General features: G+C 35.9%; 1 protein-coding gene across 6 annotated transcripts in view; it reads right to left on the reverse strand.

The window, feature by feature from the left end:
* Window positions 1-18,510, reverse strand: part of MARCHF6 (membrane associated ring-CH-type finger 6) — a 55,929-nt gene that overhangs the window by 19,542 nt on the left and 17,877 nt on the right. For all 6 annotated transcript variants that reach the window (XM_074576199.1, XM_074576201.1, XM_074576200.1 and 3 more), the window contains exons 5-16: window positions 17,066-17,138; window positions 14,873-15,041; window positions 13,229-13,421; window positions 12,866-12,927; window positions 10,822-10,854; window positions 9,205-9,256; window positions 5,744-5,802; window positions 5,069-5,149; window positions 3,799-3,867; window positions 3,613-3,687; window positions 2,725-2,859; window positions 2,118-2,237 (exon numbers count right to left, since the gene is read on the reverse strand). In XM_074576199.1, the coding sequence (XP_074432300.1) occupies window positions 2,118-2,237; window positions 2,725-2,859; window positions 3,613-3,687; window positions 3,799-3,867; window positions 5,069-5,149; window positions 5,744-5,802; window positions 9,205-9,256; window positions 10,822-10,854; window positions 12,866-12,927; window positions 13,229-13,421; window positions 14,873-15,041; window positions 17,066-17,138 (1,121 nt within the window). The remainder of the gene's footprint in view (window positions 1-2,117; window positions 2,238-2,724; window positions 2,860-3,612; window positions 3,688-3,798; window positions 3,868-5,068; window positions 5,150-5,743; window positions 5,803-9,204; window positions 9,257-10,821; window positions 10,855-12,865; window positions 12,928-13,228; window positions 13,422-14,872; window positions 15,042-17,065; window positions 17,139-18,510) is intronic.

Here is an 18,510-nt window from a genome sequence, read left to right on the forward strand (position 1 = left end):
GGAAGGCAAGATGACTTGTGGATTGAGACAATGACAGTTTAGTAGAGAAAGCAAAAGCTGTGCACGCAAGCAAAACAAGAAGAGGAATTCATTCTTTACTTGCCATCAGCAGTCAGGTAATTAACGACTTCCTGGAAACCAGGGCCCCAGCACGCATTAACAGTTGCTCAGGAAGACCAACACCATAACCACGTGCATCTGCCCCTTTCTCCTCCTTTCCCACAGCTTCATGCTTGAGCATGATGGCATCTGGTACAGAATATCCCTTTGGCCAGTTTGGGTCAGCCATCCCACGTATACCCCCCCTCCCATCCCTCAGTTTATTCGCTGGAGGGGTGAAGGAACAGGGCAGAGGGAAAGCCTTGACACTGCAAGCACTATTCAACTACAGACAAAACACCTGTGTGTTAACGTCTTGGTTTGAGGTAAAACAGAACCAATTTTCTGTTCAGTAATTTTCCTTTGCAGCTAAGTCTCTTCTAACTGAACTCTCTGAAATTAACTGCATATTGTTCAGACACTGTCCGCTTCCAGAGACTGATAAGACCTGACTGTTTATAATTTATGCCAAGGAATGGTACGCAGAGAGGCTCTTGCTTACACTTATTGCTATAACAACCAAGGTCAGCTAACTTCACTATTTGCCCTGTTGGAGGGCTGGAAGCAGAAGAGCATAGAGAGGTCGCACCTGCGGGGAGGAGCAGACAGGACAGGTGGCCCAAAACTGACCAACAGGGTATTCCATCCCATCTGCATCATGCTCAGCATAAAATCCAAAGCACAGAAGGACATCGGCTGCTATGAAGAAAATTAATACCATCCCAGGCAGACCAGTACACTATCGTGCCCTCACCAAACAGGACTGTGGCAGAACAAGCACTAACTGGCCAGCTGACAGTTAGAATAGTGTCAGACAGTTCTACTTTTTTCCCCCCTCCCCCAGCACTGGGATTACTAATTTTGGATTCCTTTCTTTCCTTAGTGGCTGAGTTTTCAAGCAACTAGTGGAAGCCTCGAAAGATCTTTCGGGCTCTTATTTTCTCACATTTTAAATTAGCTGAAAGATCAAAATTTAGTAGGGAAGATGAGGTGCATGATGACATGCACTTCTGTAAAACCTGTTTCCTTAAAGAACCAGATTAAAAATCAAGTATATTTAAACTCATTCTTACACGCCATATAAATGCACCACTAGAGACTAAGAACACAAAAAAATCACGTGCTTAACTGTGCAACAAAGAAAAATCAAATCCCATTTTTCTTAAAACTTAATAGTTTACATTCTACACAAGAAATTTCTTAAAAATAGCGAGAAAGAAACATAACTTGAAAAGTATGACTTGTTTTTTGAAATAGTAAGCTGTAAATGATCGCCATTTGAGTCCCATATTCTAGCATGAGGCTGGTAAGAGTTCTGAACTAATTACCAAAGCAAATCAAAAGGTGAAGTTCAAGTAACCACCAGTTCCAACACAGTCTGAGAACATACCTCTAAGACCTTTAGTAACAAGCAGATCTTTGCTTATATTTGGGCCACTTGCTGTAACACAAAGTTTCAGGCGGCTAAAGAATTATGATTATGTAAGGAGAAGATACTCTGAAAGGTGGACAGGTCAGCTCCTCTCACGTACCGAAAGGCTCTCTAATAGAACTAAGATCCCTCTATGAGCTTTCACTGCTTGAAGCACTTTAGGTGTACTAATACAGCACGCCAAATAATAATGTTTATGGTATATCAGTTTTCACAGTTGACAAAGATAGCCTGAGACAATTCCCTTACTGCACATTGGGCAAACTTCAGACAAACAAGCAAAAGGAAAAAAAAACAAAACAAAGCTTTCATTGTTTTCAGTATCTTACAGTGATAATATGACAAGCCCCTGCTCTGAGCAGATCCAGTTACATCAGGTTGCTCAGAACTTTATCCAGTTCAGTTTTGAGTATCTCAAAAGACACAGATTCAGTTGGCAACCCGTTCCAGTGTCTAATCATTTCATGCGGTGTCTAATCAGTTTTCACATGGTGAAAGTGTTTTTCCTTAAATAAGCAGTAGCATATATGGGAGCTAATGTACGAAATTTTCTTTCCAAATAAATATATTTGAAAGAAGTCCTTACCACCGATAAGATAAACCTCCTGAGATGTCTATAAATGGGTAAGTGGATCATTTCCTGCACAGGATTAAAGTCTGGATCATTCAAATTCCTGAGAAACCATAAGACACCGGGTCTCAATACCTGAAGTAGGAAATAGAAAACAACATATGAAGAGAAAGTTAACTTTGTGTTATTTGTTTTTCATTTTGGATAACACTGCTGCAGCAAATAAGTTTTGAACATAATAGGGGCATTTGTGGAATAATGTTCAACAAAATGGTACAGAAATAGAACACAGGAGGCATTATCATAGAGAAGAAGAGAGAAGCAATAACCAATTACAAGCATAATTTTCAAGTATTAATCTTAAACAACTGAAATGTATTTAGATTCGTTTGAAGGCAACATCTGTGTTTAAGGACTCCTCATAAGCTAAAAATCTTTAAGTAAAATATACTCTAAATCATCGTTTTCCACTGCAGTAAGTACCAATGTGGCCCTTTTTACGTAAAGCTGAAATCCGATATGCACAAAACACAGTACCAGACACATGTGAAAGATTTAACTGAGTTCAACACGCAAACTTCTCTAGCTAAGTTACATACCAATGTTGTTCTTACAGACTTACCTCTCTCAGTAAAAGAATGAAGGATGCAAAATAAAAGACGTAAACCATTCCAACCAACCAGTGCAGAAACATTGTGGTACCTGGAGCAGACTGAAAGCTCAATTCTCTATCTTTCAAAGTGGCATCAAACATTTCCTAGAAGGTACGCAGTAAGCGAACATGAATAAAGTTTGTCGAGCCTCCAAATTACTCATTTTGTTTAACATAGTTCATATATAGTACTACTAGGCATTTAATTTAAATGTCTGCCTTGTGCTAACACAAATAATTATAACATTTAATTAGAAAAAAAAGAATAAGTTACAATAAGAACAGCAAATAAAGATCGATTTCTGATCAATTTCTTTCTTCTGACAGAAAGAAGAAAGAAGTAAACTCAAACCCTAACATACACAACATAAGTTATAAATCAGTTCAAAGCAGCACTCCCTTAAGTAAAATTCTATTTCTACTAAGGCTATAAGAAATTAATTTTCTCCATTTGAAATTAATCACTTATTTTTCAGAACAGAAAAACCGTCCATCTCAATTCCAAGCATAAACAGCATGTATCTTATTCAAAACAGAATGAGACTGGACAACTATTAAAATATGAAATCATTTCACATAAGATGGCTACCTATAGAAGTTTATAAGACCACTTGTGTACTGAATAAGTGCAGTAAAAATTATTATTTTAATAATAGCATGTTAATTTGTATTTAGTAACATAAAGGAAGACAAAATTAGCATTAAGCAGTACCTAAAAAACCCTTTCTGTCTGGAAACAGTATGCTTATAAAAACAGAAGAGTGCTGTCAAACACATATCAACAACTCTTATCAGAACATTTTTTTCCTTTAAATATAAACACTGTTAAAGATTTTATCCCATTTATTTCATTCTTACCAAAGAACATATATCCAGCCACCAGCCACAGATGAGAGGAAACACACCGATTTCAACCACTACTAACAAGGAAACCTTTAGGAAAAAGAGAAAAGAACACCTCACTAGTTTAACAGAAATTGCAAAGAAAACTATGATGTAATTTTAAATGAGAGGGTTTTTTGCCACACAAAAAAATAGGGTTACCTTGACAACAATATAGCAAACTCCTAATAAGCGTCGTGATCGCTGGAACTTAACAAGTGCTGCCAAACCCTGAGTAGTTTTGTCAAGAAAATAATACTGAAAAATACTTTATAACACAGTTTGATTAATACAAAACACTGTATTACGTGGCTTTTAGCAACAGGAAATTTTATGAAAGACAAAAGTAGAATACAAAAGAATGTATTCTATCAGGGCTCTATTTTCAAAATTGGCTGTGACCCTGGAAGTCACAATCTGATGTGCTGTATAACTCCCACTGTCCCCCCCTGCAAACATGCATCTAAAATAAGTAAATAAATACATAAATAAAAATAATACTACCACCCTTATGAAATTAAGGATGCAAATGTTTTCTCAAGAAATAAACAGTTGCCTTTGAAAACATCTGCCCCGAGTAGCCAAGTTTCAACACGTAAGGCCTACTTTAAACAGCAGCTTTCCTTTTCATGAAGTCCAAAGCAAATTTTCACCTTTTCCAAGAAACACTGGATGCATATTACAGTTTGGTGTTTGTTTTTTGTTTGGGGTTTTTTTTTTTTGAGGCAAAAGAGAGGCATGCCAATCAACTTTACCACATTTGCACTGCACATTGGCATAGCGTGGTCTAAAGTTGATGTTAGCTTTGTGTACTCTTGAATGGAAAACTGTTAACAAATGTATATTCTTTCAAACTGAAGTTGGTGTAGTCCCTTTAAAAACACGCAGCTAGAATACAGACTTTTTACTTGTGACCAAATCCTTCTAGCTTTCAGGACTCTGCTGTAACTGAATTTTCTCTGTAGTCACGAGGGTTATCACCTGAAAGAAATCCTTGCTGCAAACTCTCAGTGGTTCAGAGACATCAAAGAGAAACTAAAACAATCCGCACTCTAAAGATCTGGCAGGATCAAAAAGATATGAATAAGTTTCCCATCATACCCTACATATTTTCATAGTCCCATTTCTCTTTCTGCTGCAACTATGTAGCCCACAGCAATAGTGTAAGGACAGTGAGGAAAAAACCAAACACAAATAAGCCTATGATTTTGTGTTGTTAAACATGGGCAAGTGTTCTGAAGAATTCAGTCACATTGACAACTTTTAAGTGTCCAAGAGAACAGAAAAGACCTTGTCTTCTAATTTCACCAAAAGAGCACAGCAAAATGGTGAATGAATTGCATCTGCATCACATCTGCGACTCCTCAAAATATAGCCAGAAAAATGTCTTACATGTAAAATTTGAACCAAGTAACTACTGACAAAAGGATACATGACAAACAATTAGAGTCACTGCTAGCAGAACATATCCGACTATAGTTGTAATCAGGCCTTCAAAGTGAGATGCTTGAACCTGGAGGGGAGGAAAAAAAAGGGAAAATTTATCACTCTTAAAATTTTTTAGGTAATTAAGATAAATTCCAAATCTCAACTCTTCAAGAAGAATGACGTGTTTCCTTAGTTTTTACATATTTTAATAATCTACTTTTTTGGTATCTCCATCAAGAGTAGATGATGTTTACATTTATTGGAAAAGTCTAACAATTACTTTCTTGAAACATGAAACAACCTCTATATATGAAACAAAGTGTCACCTTACACTACCTCACAGCTTTCACTGCCTATTATCAACTACAAAAATTACTCAGTACACAAATTTAAAGTGTACATGAGGAACAAGAGGCTGTTAAAAAACCCTAAAACATATGCATATTTTTGTAAAAGGGGGAAACCTCACTTGAAACGTAAATAATGGAGGAAGTGGGAGACAGTGAGAGAACGTTTTTAATCATAGATTAAATAAAGGTTTGAGGAGGAAAAAAAAAAAAAATGAGACACGCTCCAGGTTACTTTTGTGAACACAAATAAAAGTGGAAGGATGCTACAAAAATATTGTGATTAAATATCAGCAATTTTTACATTTTTGAATTTACAAAACAGTACTTACATATTCCTCAAAGCCCAGGCCAACAATGGAGAAGTGACCAATGTGGTACGGACAAAATGCTGCATAATGTAAGCAGAAAGAAGAGTGAAAAAAGGCCATGAAAACTGCTAACCAGAAACTTATTTGCAGGATGTGTATTGTAACATGTCAATTATTCTACTTCTCATCAATTTTATGAAAACAACTAAAAAAACCTACTTTCTGTGCAAATATTTCAAGTGTTGTATTTCTATAATTTTACAAACACTGAAACATCAGATGAGAATTCACACCGAAACTCTACAAACAATACAAAACTACACAGAGTAAGAGGACAGTCTTTTCCTTCTTAGTTCATCTTGCTGTGTATAAATTAATTCCATTTCTCAGTCTTATGTACTGAGGGTGTTATCGGTCTCATAGACTGCTGTAGGAACCCATTCTGTATATTCACTCCTTCACTCGTGCATCACAAGACTTAAGTAGCCATTTTACATCTTGGTCAGATGGGACTTGCTTTAGCAAGGTTTCAGTTTTAGTGCTTTAAGAATACTGTGAAAAACGCAAGCCCTGCAGAAATTTGCAAAGGGAAGAAAAGATGAGGGGGAGAAAGACAAGGCTTCGGTGAAGGGATGACGAGCAACTGAGTTGTCTTTTACGTTGAATTAACGTATTAAGAACTGTCACCAATCCTGAGAACTCGCTCTTGCCAATTCTGAGGTCTCAGAAGGAATGAATTAAAAACCACAGCATTTTCTCCACTTTTGGACATCTGGGTATTTGCAACAGGATCACGTAGCTGTTTTAGTTAGCTCACCCTGTGGTCTCCTAACCGAGGTATGAAGGACTACAGAATTCAACACCACTTTCCTACAGGAGCAGATGGAGTCAATAGGAAGTAAAGAGGCTGCAGTAACTGCAGCCTATGTTGCCTTCACTGTATCATGATAATCCACTCTGGGGATGACTGTACATTAAACACACCCTCAAATGAAAAGCCTGATGATTTTCTCTTTCCTCCTCATTTCCATATGACCAACATGTAAAAAAAACTAGGAAAAGATTTAGCAGGACTTGTATTACCCTAATCAACAATCAGAAAGTTTTAATTTATGTCCCTTTCAGAGAAATCAGCAGTTACTGGGAACAGCAAGAATGTAAAAGACAAAGAGAGAACCTGAGCTCTTCCTGCCCAGTAAGAACAAGAGAAAGAAAAGCAAAATGAAAAAAATATTTAAAAAAAAAAATCACACTCAAATCCTATATACATCAGACTCATGACTTAAAAGTTGTACCTTTTTGACAGTGTTTTATGAGATTATAGTGGACAGTTTATCATGTTTCTTGAACAACTTTCTTTAAAAGAATTTCTAATATATCCCTTTTAATAAAAGGCATGAATGAGTACAAACTCCTCTGTGAGTGATAATTCGTATTTTCTATAGCTCATTTTAAGTTGGAGTTAACTAGCTTGTCCTAGAGAATATCATAGGAGAATTTCTGTACCAGTAATTAAGGTTCCAAATTCTTTCCTTCTCTTTTATCTTCTAGAAAGTACCTCCTGTGACATTTGGAGGACAACTCAACAGGACTGTAATTACAAATTACTAGGGATTTGGCAGTTGTAAATTAGGTAGCATTACTTAATGGGAAAGATACTAAAAATAGGCTTGAGAGGCACAAATGAAATTCCCAGTTCTACTGCTCACTTGCTTGGTAAAGTCAGTCCCCTTCTTATGTCTACTTGTTAGTTTCCCACTTGTTAAAGCACACTTAGAGCCACTGAAAACACATCTATATGACAACCTTATTAATTATTCTTATTACTCACTTACTATTGAATTTCAATCAAGGATTTAGAGATTTCATATTTAGTATCTACTTATTTAAAAAGCCCTAAATTTAAAAAAACTGATTAACTTCCGATAACTAGAGATTAAAATAGACTCATTATCACAAAGAAATAATTCAATTATTTTCCAACTCTTATTAGAACAGTTATAGTTTTTTGTGAATTAAATACACATGATGGTTCTTTTTACTTTCTTTCGATCTGCTGATTCGTTTCAGTAACCAGATGCTCAAATCACTGGTTCAGTATCATGAGCTTTACTTTGCCAGCACAATTTTCTCACCTACAGTATGACTTCAGCTTTTAAAGCTCAAACTCTTCTGCCAAGAAAGACCATTCAAAAAAACAAAGCAACATAACCAATCTCTGTCTAAATTGACAATTCAGAGCAAGTGAAATTTTGGGTCTAGTAACTCTTCAAGTATCTAAAATGCTCTATCTTGTCACTAAAATGCTGCTGCTTCTGCACACAGTTGTGTTAAATTAACAACACTAATGAGCTCGAGCACCATAATCCAGAAGCTGCTGTTAGCAGCTAAACAGGCAAAATCAAGGTACAGAGAAGAGCTGTTATTCTCCCACGTCACTCAACAGGTGTAAGGTACAAAAAAATAATATCTGAATCACAGTCTAATGCCTCTCCAGAAGGTCTTAAAAAAAATATTTCTAAATTTTTTAACTCCCTTTTTGCAGTAAAACCAGAGTGGAAATGCAAATTTACCCTGCATGTTATAAGCAGTAAATATAAAATAGAAATTTCATAAACTCTTAAGAGGAAGCTTACTGCTATTTGCAATAAGGTAGGTATTTTAACCTTTTCTTTTACAGTTCAAGTGATTGGAAAATATACACCTACAGTTTGGGGATTTTTTTTTATTATTTTTTTTTCTTTTAAGCTGTGACAAGTTTTTGTCCATGAAATTTTCCTAGCGCTAACTATACATGGAATCAGAACATGGAAATATTCCTATCTTGTACTACAAATAGAAAGAGTCTTGCAAACATTTAAAGTTGCAATTCAGCTTTAGCATCTACATGAAGGAGAAAGGAAAATAAAGTAAAACACACCACTGATTATAATTGACTATTTTCCAAAATGTAAGTCAGTCTAAGTTGTACGAGCTAAGGAAAGTTGCTCCATAGAAATTCTGTATAGAAAATGAAAGTATACTTGACAACTCTACAGAATCAGCTACGTTCTTGTGCACCCCCCTCATGATTTTGAGCTCCAAAAATGGATACTTGATGTACAAAGTGATTTAACTGTATCTAGGGAAAACTACAAGGAGAAAAAATATCCTAGCCATTCCTAAGAGTAGTGCAATTGCTCATAAATTAAATTCCAGGAGGTTCCTCCTTTAATTGAACAGTATTCCAAACAAATATTACTGTCTGTGCTTTGGTTGCCATCGTTAAGCTTTTGGTAGATTTCCTATTTTAAACCTATTAAAGGAATTAAAATGACAAAACTAGAAGCAACTAAGATTTATTATTCTTATTTCCAGTTTGTTTGTGGTTCCATTTTTAGATGTCACAACTTCATTTATTGTGAGAGAATAGCGTAAAAATTACCCTCTTATCACTTCACAAAGAAAGATCTTTTCAAAACCTAACAGCAAATGATACTCACCAAACACAAGTATGAACAACGTATTTAAAGATACCACCCAAAAGACATGTTCCTGTGAAGAATATGGGTGAAGGAGGGAGGAAGACAACAAGGAAACAGTGCATAAATATCAGTCATTTAAATAAGTGACTTTACTTTTGTATCTAAACTTTTTAATTCATTTGCCTATTACTACCAGAACTCGCACATCTCATGGTAGAGCCAAGAAGTTTGCTCTAATGCAAAGACCAAAGCAAGCAGGACAGATTGTGAAATCATGTTTACATTTACAGACATTTACCTAGATAAGAGCACTTATATTTCCTTTAACACCCTTATTTTATAAAGATAAGCTTTTATTTTAAAATTAATAGTTCTACCCTTAAAAACAATTATATGAAATGTATGTGGATATTTGTTTTATAAATGAAAAAAAAAATACTCATCTGAACTTTTGGCAATTTGACTTTATCACAAGAAATCTGCTAACAAAACTGACAGCTCTCACTCTAGAAATGACAGCACGTCTCTTTTTTATTGCTACTTTTAGTTAAGATATGAACTCAGCCGTAAGTACACTCAAACTTTAATTCTTTTGATATTGATATTTAAGGTCAATCACACATTCTTTCACACATGAAATAAAGTAAAATTTATCCTGCTGGAAAAGAGCACAGATCTTTTTTCCCTTTAAAATATGACTTATTTTTTTTAAAGTCAGTCACCTGGCAGATGATACCCAACAAATGTAGTTATGATGGGTTAAAGTTTTGTTGCCATTGACTCTTTGCACTCTCTCTCCCCTGGCACTGAATCAGAGCTAGACATCTCCAGCACTCAGGCAGGACGGGCAGCAGAGAGAGCCCTTTAAATAAACTATAAAAAAGCCCACTAGAAGATACCCATTATATACGTAAGAGTTTTGTCAGGGTGAAAACCAACATGCGTTCACCCACAGTCAACTGTTGAAAAAACAATAGCTTTTTTAGGAGTGCTTTGCTAAATTATCGTAGTCATAAAGATTTTTGGAACCAATTTAAAAGATAAGTGCTCCACAAGACAGACTGACTACTGTGAAAATTTAAAATAAATAAATAAAAATTTGATACTGATATTGATTAAAATAGTATTCAAGAGGGGAAAAAATTCTAGGGAGGAACAACAACAAAAAAAATCCCAAATTATGTCAAGAAATGTAACTGAAGATCTTAAATTTTTAAATCTAGTCTACACTAAAAATTCACTAGGGGTGTTCTGGTGGTAATAAGGCAAATCAGAGAAGTCTGAATGAGCACACTATTTTAATCATAACATAAAGAGCAAAACTTAAGGCTAGAACAGATATGTACTTTCAGTTTATGCTTTTTTAAAGTGTTTAATTTTTATTTACAGTGCAGTACATGATCCAAAGTTACCTATGTCTTTTAAGAAATTCCACTTTTATGATGCACACCCACCCCACTACTCTGAAATTCTTAAAAAAGACAATTTGCTTGAACATGACATCCTATGAAAGTCTCTTTAAAGAATATCTATGAGAACAATGACTTCAAATAGAATGATGTAATTTCAAAAAATACAGTTTATTTTTAAAAAGTGGCTTCTATAGAAATTCTTGAAATGCAGGATTTCACTTACTAAAAAAACCAGAGAACCATCAAGTCCAAGCATCTGTGAAGATAAGAAAGTTAATTTTATTTATCCATCAGAAGAACTAAGCAACACACATCTAAAATAAGCCTCACAGAAGCCTCTTTCACGCCAACTTTTAATGGCTGATACAGTCTAAAGAGTCTTTTTTATTGAAAACAGAACCTGGACATAAATTCTTAAAGACTGAGACAGAAACTAAGTTCTTGTTCAACACAGTATACTCAGTTGATCAAAGGCAGTGATATATATGTGGAATATCTTAATATACGTGTATTTATATATGGCAAACCAAACATATAATTAATTTATAGGCTATTTTTTCCCAAGCCTTTGAAGACTCTGACAAAGATTTTATCTTTATGAAAGATTTTAGTGATTGAACTGTTATTTAAAAACATGTTTAAACAACTCGATGTTAAAATACAAGAGCAATTTGGTTTTTTTCCTAATTTCTAAGTATCAGTTTGTGTCGCACTGAGAAAAGTCAATGGTTAGCATTTTACCTTCAACGTATAAAAACAACTAGTAACAGGATAATGTTGCTATGTTGTGTGTTATAAAGTTTAGAACAGAACTGGTTTACAGCTAGGGAAGACAGGAAACAAATCCTCCATCACTCCACTCAGCTATTATGGAAAGCGTCCACAGAACAGCCAAAAATAGATCATCTATTAAGAAAAAATAATCTCTCCTTTCCCCCCACTTCAAGGATTTCTCACTCTTTCAATACAAACACTCCTACTCCACGATTACTACTGTAAAGTATTAGGTTCAAGGCTATTTTGTACCAGGATGTTGCATTAAGTTCCAACATATTAAAGTTGCACATATCTTAGAAAGTAAACAAAGATGCAAATATTTTTGAAAATTCAGAAAGCTTGCGTGCTATTTTCACAAGATGAAGTAGCAGAAAAGCCTACCTCACTTTTGATACTAAATGCCAACTAGATGTCTATTGCCTATGCCAGCACATTTGACTGGAAATGGTTATGAGAGGTTGCCGACACTGATTTCTATGCTCATGGAGAGGCATCAAAATATTTTCAATTAGTAGTACGTCAACATTTCCCATCACATAAATTGGGTTCAGAAATATAATACTTTTGTCTTGAGATACACTGTAGAATGGTTCAGAAACCTGAATTTAGGCCCTTTTTCACCAAATGTCTTTCAAAACAAACCACGAAGTTTTCACTAGATAGAAAACAAAGACCAAGACCTGTCCCTCATGATGAAAACTGTATTTCTACTACACTGCAATCAAAAGTAACACCTATATCACAGCCTAGAACACAGTGACAAGCTTTACGACTGTCTGCCATAGGCACCAGTGATGCTGGTACCTCACATGAAACTGCTGTTATCTACCTTCAAGTAGGTTTTGCTGCATGTGGTGAGCTTTGAACTCAGATGTTGGCTACTTCTAAACCAGCTACAAAACACTAGGTTCTTGAGTCGCTACATTACTCTGTGATTGCAGTGTACATGCGCCTCATGCTCTAATTATGGAATTTGTGATCCATAAACAAAACAGAAGCAATGATGTATTAAAATGCTCCATCATTTTTTAAGACAACATTTGTCCTTTAGAAGTATGTAAATAAAGCAGATTAACCAAAATTTCTGGTTCTCTCTTTTCTTTAGTGTTTTCGTGAATACAAAACTTAAGCATTAATATGTAACGCAACACCTACATGCTCCTAATCTGGCCGAGCATCCTCAATGCAAGCTGCAATTCATTTCTAAGCCTGACCAAGTTGAAGACTTCAGAGAAGTCTGTGCTAAAACACGTTTTAAGCTGCTACTACATTTCAAATCAAATAAATGCCTTTTTGATAGTTAACAAGTAGCATAACATTTTGTTTTTAATATGACAATTTTTTTAGGTCACAGAAGTCTCTTACTGATAGATCTGGATACTGATGTCTAGTGTGAAAACTATCTCAAATGGATTTTAACACAACAATACTACTAATTATTTCAAGTATGAGCCCGAGTTATTCAATTCAAGAACATTATTCTTACTCACTCGCTCCCAAGTGAGCTCTTCTGCTGCTCGATCCCATTCCAAAGCATTCCAGTTCATGTCATCTGAGGGGACAATGGCCATTTTTACAGCTGTTAGACTCATCCAAACCAAGACATAACCACTCCATGCTATGTTTTAAATGAACAGACTTAAGCGCATAACATTCAGCTCTTAACTGCTGATAGCTTTTCAGCAAGCACATGCTTCAGCACTCAAAAGAAATATATGAAAGTTGCAAAAACAAGATAAATAAGCTGAAGTGGGAATTTACACAGCTTCCTTGAATTATGACAGTTCTATTTTCAGTGGTTTCATTTATATTTAAAAAGAACTAGAACATTACTGTTTTGAGTCACCTGTTACCTTGTGCTCCATTGTTTGCATCTGCTGCATCTTCTACTACGGCATCTTCTTCATCTTCATTATCCTCCTCCTCTTCATCTACTTGTTCTTCTTGAATTTCAGGGTTCTCACCTACAACTGCATTCTCAGCAGCTGGGTTGGCAGGTTGATCAAGGACAGCATTTTCAACACCTCCATTTACCACAGCCTGAGCCTGCAGAAACAGGATTTAGTATTCTGTTAAATTGATCGATCTCTCTCTGTACTTTTATCCTGTATATAGAAAAAGTGAACAGCATTACGAAAAATGTTAAATATGTATTTTTAGATATGCATTAAATTTGGGACCATTAAACCTTTTAAAAGGGGAAGACAAACATTCAGACTTCTTCACAGGGTAGCTGAGGTTGGAAAGGGCCTCTAGAGATTGTCTAGTCAACCCATCTACTCAAAGCAGGGCCAGCTACTGCAGGTTGCTCAGTGCTGTTTCCAGTTGGCTTTTGTGTAACTTCAGAGACGGAGGCTTCACAACCAATCTGAGCAACCTGTTCCAGTAGTTGATCACACTTATATTAACAGAAAAAAAAATAAAAAATCAAAACCCCACCTCTGTTTTGGTGGGCGTTTTTGTTTTTCTCTAAATGGAATTTCCTATATTTTAAATTGAGCCTACTGCCTGCTCTCCCGTCATGCAACACTACGAAGATGACTCTGGCTCTGTCTTCTTTACATCCTCCCATCAGGCATTTAAACATACTGCTAAGGTCCACCCTGAGCCTTCTCATCTCCAGGCTGAACAGTTCCAGCTCTCAGCCTCTCATCCTATGTCAGATGCTCCAGTCATTTTTGTTGGCTCTTCACTGCGCTCACTCCAGTATGTCCATGTCTCTTGTACTGGGAGAGCCTAGAACTGGATAAGGCACTCCAGATGTGGTCTCACCAGTGCTCAATAGAGGGGAACTCTCTTGATCTTACGAAAACTGTCAATACATTAGATAGACAATAATGCAAGGACAACACAAGTCAGTCATCAAGCTGTGGATCTCTATGTCTGTCTTTAAAAAATTGACATTTATTACAAAAGAAAACAAAATTTTAATTCCCGCCCCCCCCCCCCAACCCGCACATATTGCTTATCTCTTCTCCTGGCCCAAGAGGCTCCTGTAAGCACTAAAAGGGTGCACGTGTGTGGGGTGTTGAGGGGCAGGGAGAGGGCAGAGAAGCTCCAATTTCAGAGTTTTCAATAAAAGCTCCAACTGCTGTGAGAACAGTGAATTGTCACCTCATGAACTACTGAAATACTTATGAAAAAGACAAAATAAAGGGAAGCTGCACCTTCATTGACTACGGCTGACAATTCAGGTTTATATGCACAAAATTATCTTAAAATAAGTTTAAAGATACAGACATAAGAATCTAAACAATGTTAAAGTTACTTTACAAAAATTGTAGTGTAATAAATCCATTAACACTCCATTTTACAGAACTTCAAAAACGTAACAGTGGGGTGACTGAGTTTATACAGGAACACACATTCAACTTCTGCTAATGTACAAATAAAGATATCCTTCAGTAAAATAACATTACTGTTGGGTTCTGATAATATTTATTCACAAAACCACATTTTCTAAATTTATCATGAACTGCTGAGCAGTTAAGTTTTACCTCATTTTGTTGACCAACACCATTGAGTGGCTGTTGCTGATTTTGTTCCAACCACTGCGGTGCTCCTCCATGGACGATCTGTTCACGTAACCAAACAAGGCTGATAAATGCACACAGGGTGCATGTTACCACAAAACAGCCCTGCAAACAGTCAGCCAGTAAGTTCTCCCTGTTAAAGAAAGAAAAAACCCCACATTTATGACAAACGTGTTTCACTACTAAGAGTAAACTTAGTCATTGTTAACTACTACAAACAGGCCCTCCTAGTCCAAATCAACAAATAAACTGGTATTTATGCAAAAAGCTGAATTTATTTATGTGTCCAGGAGAAGAAAGTATCTAGAGGTAATTTTTATTTAATCTTTTTTTAAATCTATTCAAGGATTTCTTTTAGAAAGGCTGTACGTACCTACGTACAAATGATTTTAAATGCCAAGATAAACACTGATTTGGAAAAGGTTTTATTTCCTTCTGGTTTGGTTTCTGAAATTACTACTGTTTAAACATAAATATTCCTGCAAAACAGGATCTGACTCAATATGAAGAAAAGCTTTAAGAGTAGTTCAGGAAAAACAATCTTCAAGAATAGCGAAGGAAACACAATACTCATGAAGTAAATGATTTGCTACAGTAAAAGATCTGTTTAAATGGCTATACGCATAGTATCTAGTCCACCAAAACATTTTATCTGCTGAGCTATCCTAACCAAAAGAATGGGACTGCAGGGTTTGACTTCAACTGCTCTACATTTTGGGTAGTCTTTTACCCCAGATATCATTTCTATACTTTAAAAATCCTAATCTATCAAGGCATACATAACTGTAAAGCAGCAGCAAAACAAATTTCAGTTAGCCAACTGAAACTAGGGTTTCATACAATGCAAAAGGCACTTAAATTGGCCTAAGCAACCCTCATCCCAAATCCCAGGTACCCCTTCCCACTTGTGTTTCCACTCTTGCACTACTTGACCACAGTGAATTTGCTCAGGAAACTAACCAACTACAACACATTCTTTAAAATAAATAAGAAATATGCCACCACAGCACCCTGCAATCCCCCAAGAAGTATCACTCTGGCTCTCCATGCAGCTGTACAAACACTTGCGTCTGCAGAGTACAGTGAATACCATAGAGACAAGAAGTCCAAAATGAAAAGACGACATGAGATGCTATTGAAATTGACTCTGTCAAAGAAATACATGTCAAAGCTCCACGTCATTAAAATCTGACACATACTTGAGTCCTTTATTTTCTCCCTAGACTGTAACAGATGCAAAAAGAGGTGCTCTAGGTTCAGTTGTTTCAGATTCTTCTCAGAAAAATAAAAGTAAAATCTACACTTACTGGTAGATAAAAGGAAAAATACTGTTATTCATCTCAAGCAAGCATCTCTCTCCATTAATAAAAATTAATGAAATGTAACATGACCTGATGTCTCAAATCTGATGATGTATTAGCTGAGCATGATGATGCTCAGCTGAGATGACTTAGCTGAATCACACAGGACATTCATTCAAAAATTTGCTTCATGTGCACCTGATTCTACTCAAACTGAGTTTCAGTTGCTCAGGTTCAAGATAATAAAAAAAGTAAGAACCAGCCTGAAACCCTGTGTTGGTATTTACTGATTCTTTAAATAAAATTGTTTTAAAAAAGACAAAGACAGGCAATATTCAATAGCATATGGTGACTGAAGCATTAAAAGTGTCAGCTAGAAGGCAATCTGATAAAAAAAAATCCCTATCACATAAGAGACACAGGATGGATATAATTAAATTCAAAATATAAAAATGTAACGATGCAAACAGAATGTGAAGTTAATATTATTAGCAATATATATGAATATTCTACTATGTGGCATCTGATTTAAACTGTAGGAAATTAATTTAATTATTAAGTGTAATTTTGCAGCATAAGTTTTCTTCACATCGAATTCAAATTTCTTTAACCTGGACCGTTTTGTAAAGTCAGTTTTCCATTCCAAAGAACCTGAATAACAGAACTTCAAAGTGAAAGATTTCTACTGTAATACTGTTGGCTATACATCTCGTTACGCTAAGGCCAACAGGCAGCTGCTCGCCTAAGATAATGGAAGATAAACATAACTGGAAGAAACGGACACTAAGTTCCAAAGCAACCGTTTTCACGGTAGTCTGACTAGAAGTTATTTGTATCAAACTGTTTAAATACTTACGTTGACAGGATATCTAATGGCAGTGTCAGTAGTGAGCTCACAGAGCCAGTAAACAAGCACTTGTAGATACGACCTGCATGAAGAAATGGAACTGTGGTATAAATTCAACTTTGGTTATAGCTTCACTTGGAAAAGACCATAGGTACCCTCTTTTCACCTGGTGTCCTAACTAAATTTATGACAAGTAAAAAAAAATACCTCCTCAACTATCAGTGAGCTAACAGAACTCAAAACCATATACAACCATGTGGAAAAAAAAGCTGAATTTTAGCTGAACATTTTTGATAAAGTATATATTCAAAGTGTAAGAATTGTCATACTAGGTTAGAATCAAGATTCATCTAGACCTGTCTCCAGCACTGGTCACACCAATGGATGCCTAAGGAAGAATATGAAAACGGATTAAAGACACTTGCAGCAATACTTCCTCAGTACATTCTTATATGCTTCAAGCAAAGCAGATCAGTTCCTGTGCCATAATAGCTCAGTAATAATTAATCCATGATGGATTTTTTCCCCCCATAAATTTGTTCAATCATATTTTGAACCTGCATAAACTTTTGGTATTATAGCAAGGAGTCTCACAATTTCATTATCCATTTTAAATAACTGTTTTATTGATTAGTACTTGATGCTAATTAAAATTAGCTTTTTACCACAATTCCTCAGGCACATAATCTTAAGAGTAGGTTAACAGTGTATATAAGGCTGCTTCAGAAAATTAGGTTCAGATCCATAGGAGGATGACATAGGGGACAGATGCTCAGAACAGGAGGGAAGAATTAAGACACCCATACCCAGAAATGCAATTCTTAAGATTCTCATTCTACCCTCTAGGCAGGCATAGGTACCCAAGTATGTACTAGCACACTATGGTGTCTGTGACCTAGAATAAATAGCTCAGTTATTACCTCTTGAATAAAATTGTTTGGGATTTACAGAAAGTTTATATTTCTATATCTCTCGTGAATCAATCCACCAGAAATGCCCCAAAAGGTCTACTGTTTATGGTCGCCTTTTATATAAGACATAATATAGCACGTGGAGGAAGGTAAAGCATATATCCCCAGTGCAATCCCAGCCCTCCTGCTGAAGTTCTGACATTGGACACAAAATAATACAAAATAGTAAAAGAAAATTCAAAGGTCTAGAGTAAGTTAGAACACAAAAGTGACAATGGCTGTAGCTGATCTAATGAAAGCATTCAGTCTCACTGCAGTCAGTACTACTTGCATATTTCATATTGAACAGTCACCAAATCAAATTTAGCAAGATGGTACTGATCCTCTGCTGCCAGTGAGATTCAATAGTTTGCCTCTGCCTACTATCTAGCTACATGGTGGGGGAACTTCAAAGGGGCAAGACACCGCTGTGAACTCTAGCAGGCTGAAAAGGTCAAAGAATACAAGCCTTACAACTCCTGATTACACTACACTGGTAAGAAA

This window comes from Larus michahellis, chromosome 2 (genome assembly GCF_964199755.1).
Source record: "Larus michahellis chromosome 2, bLarMic1.1, whole genome shotgun sequence".
NCBI classification, from domain to species: Eukaryota; Metazoa; Chordata; class Aves; order Charadriiformes; family Laridae; genus Larus; species Larus michahellis.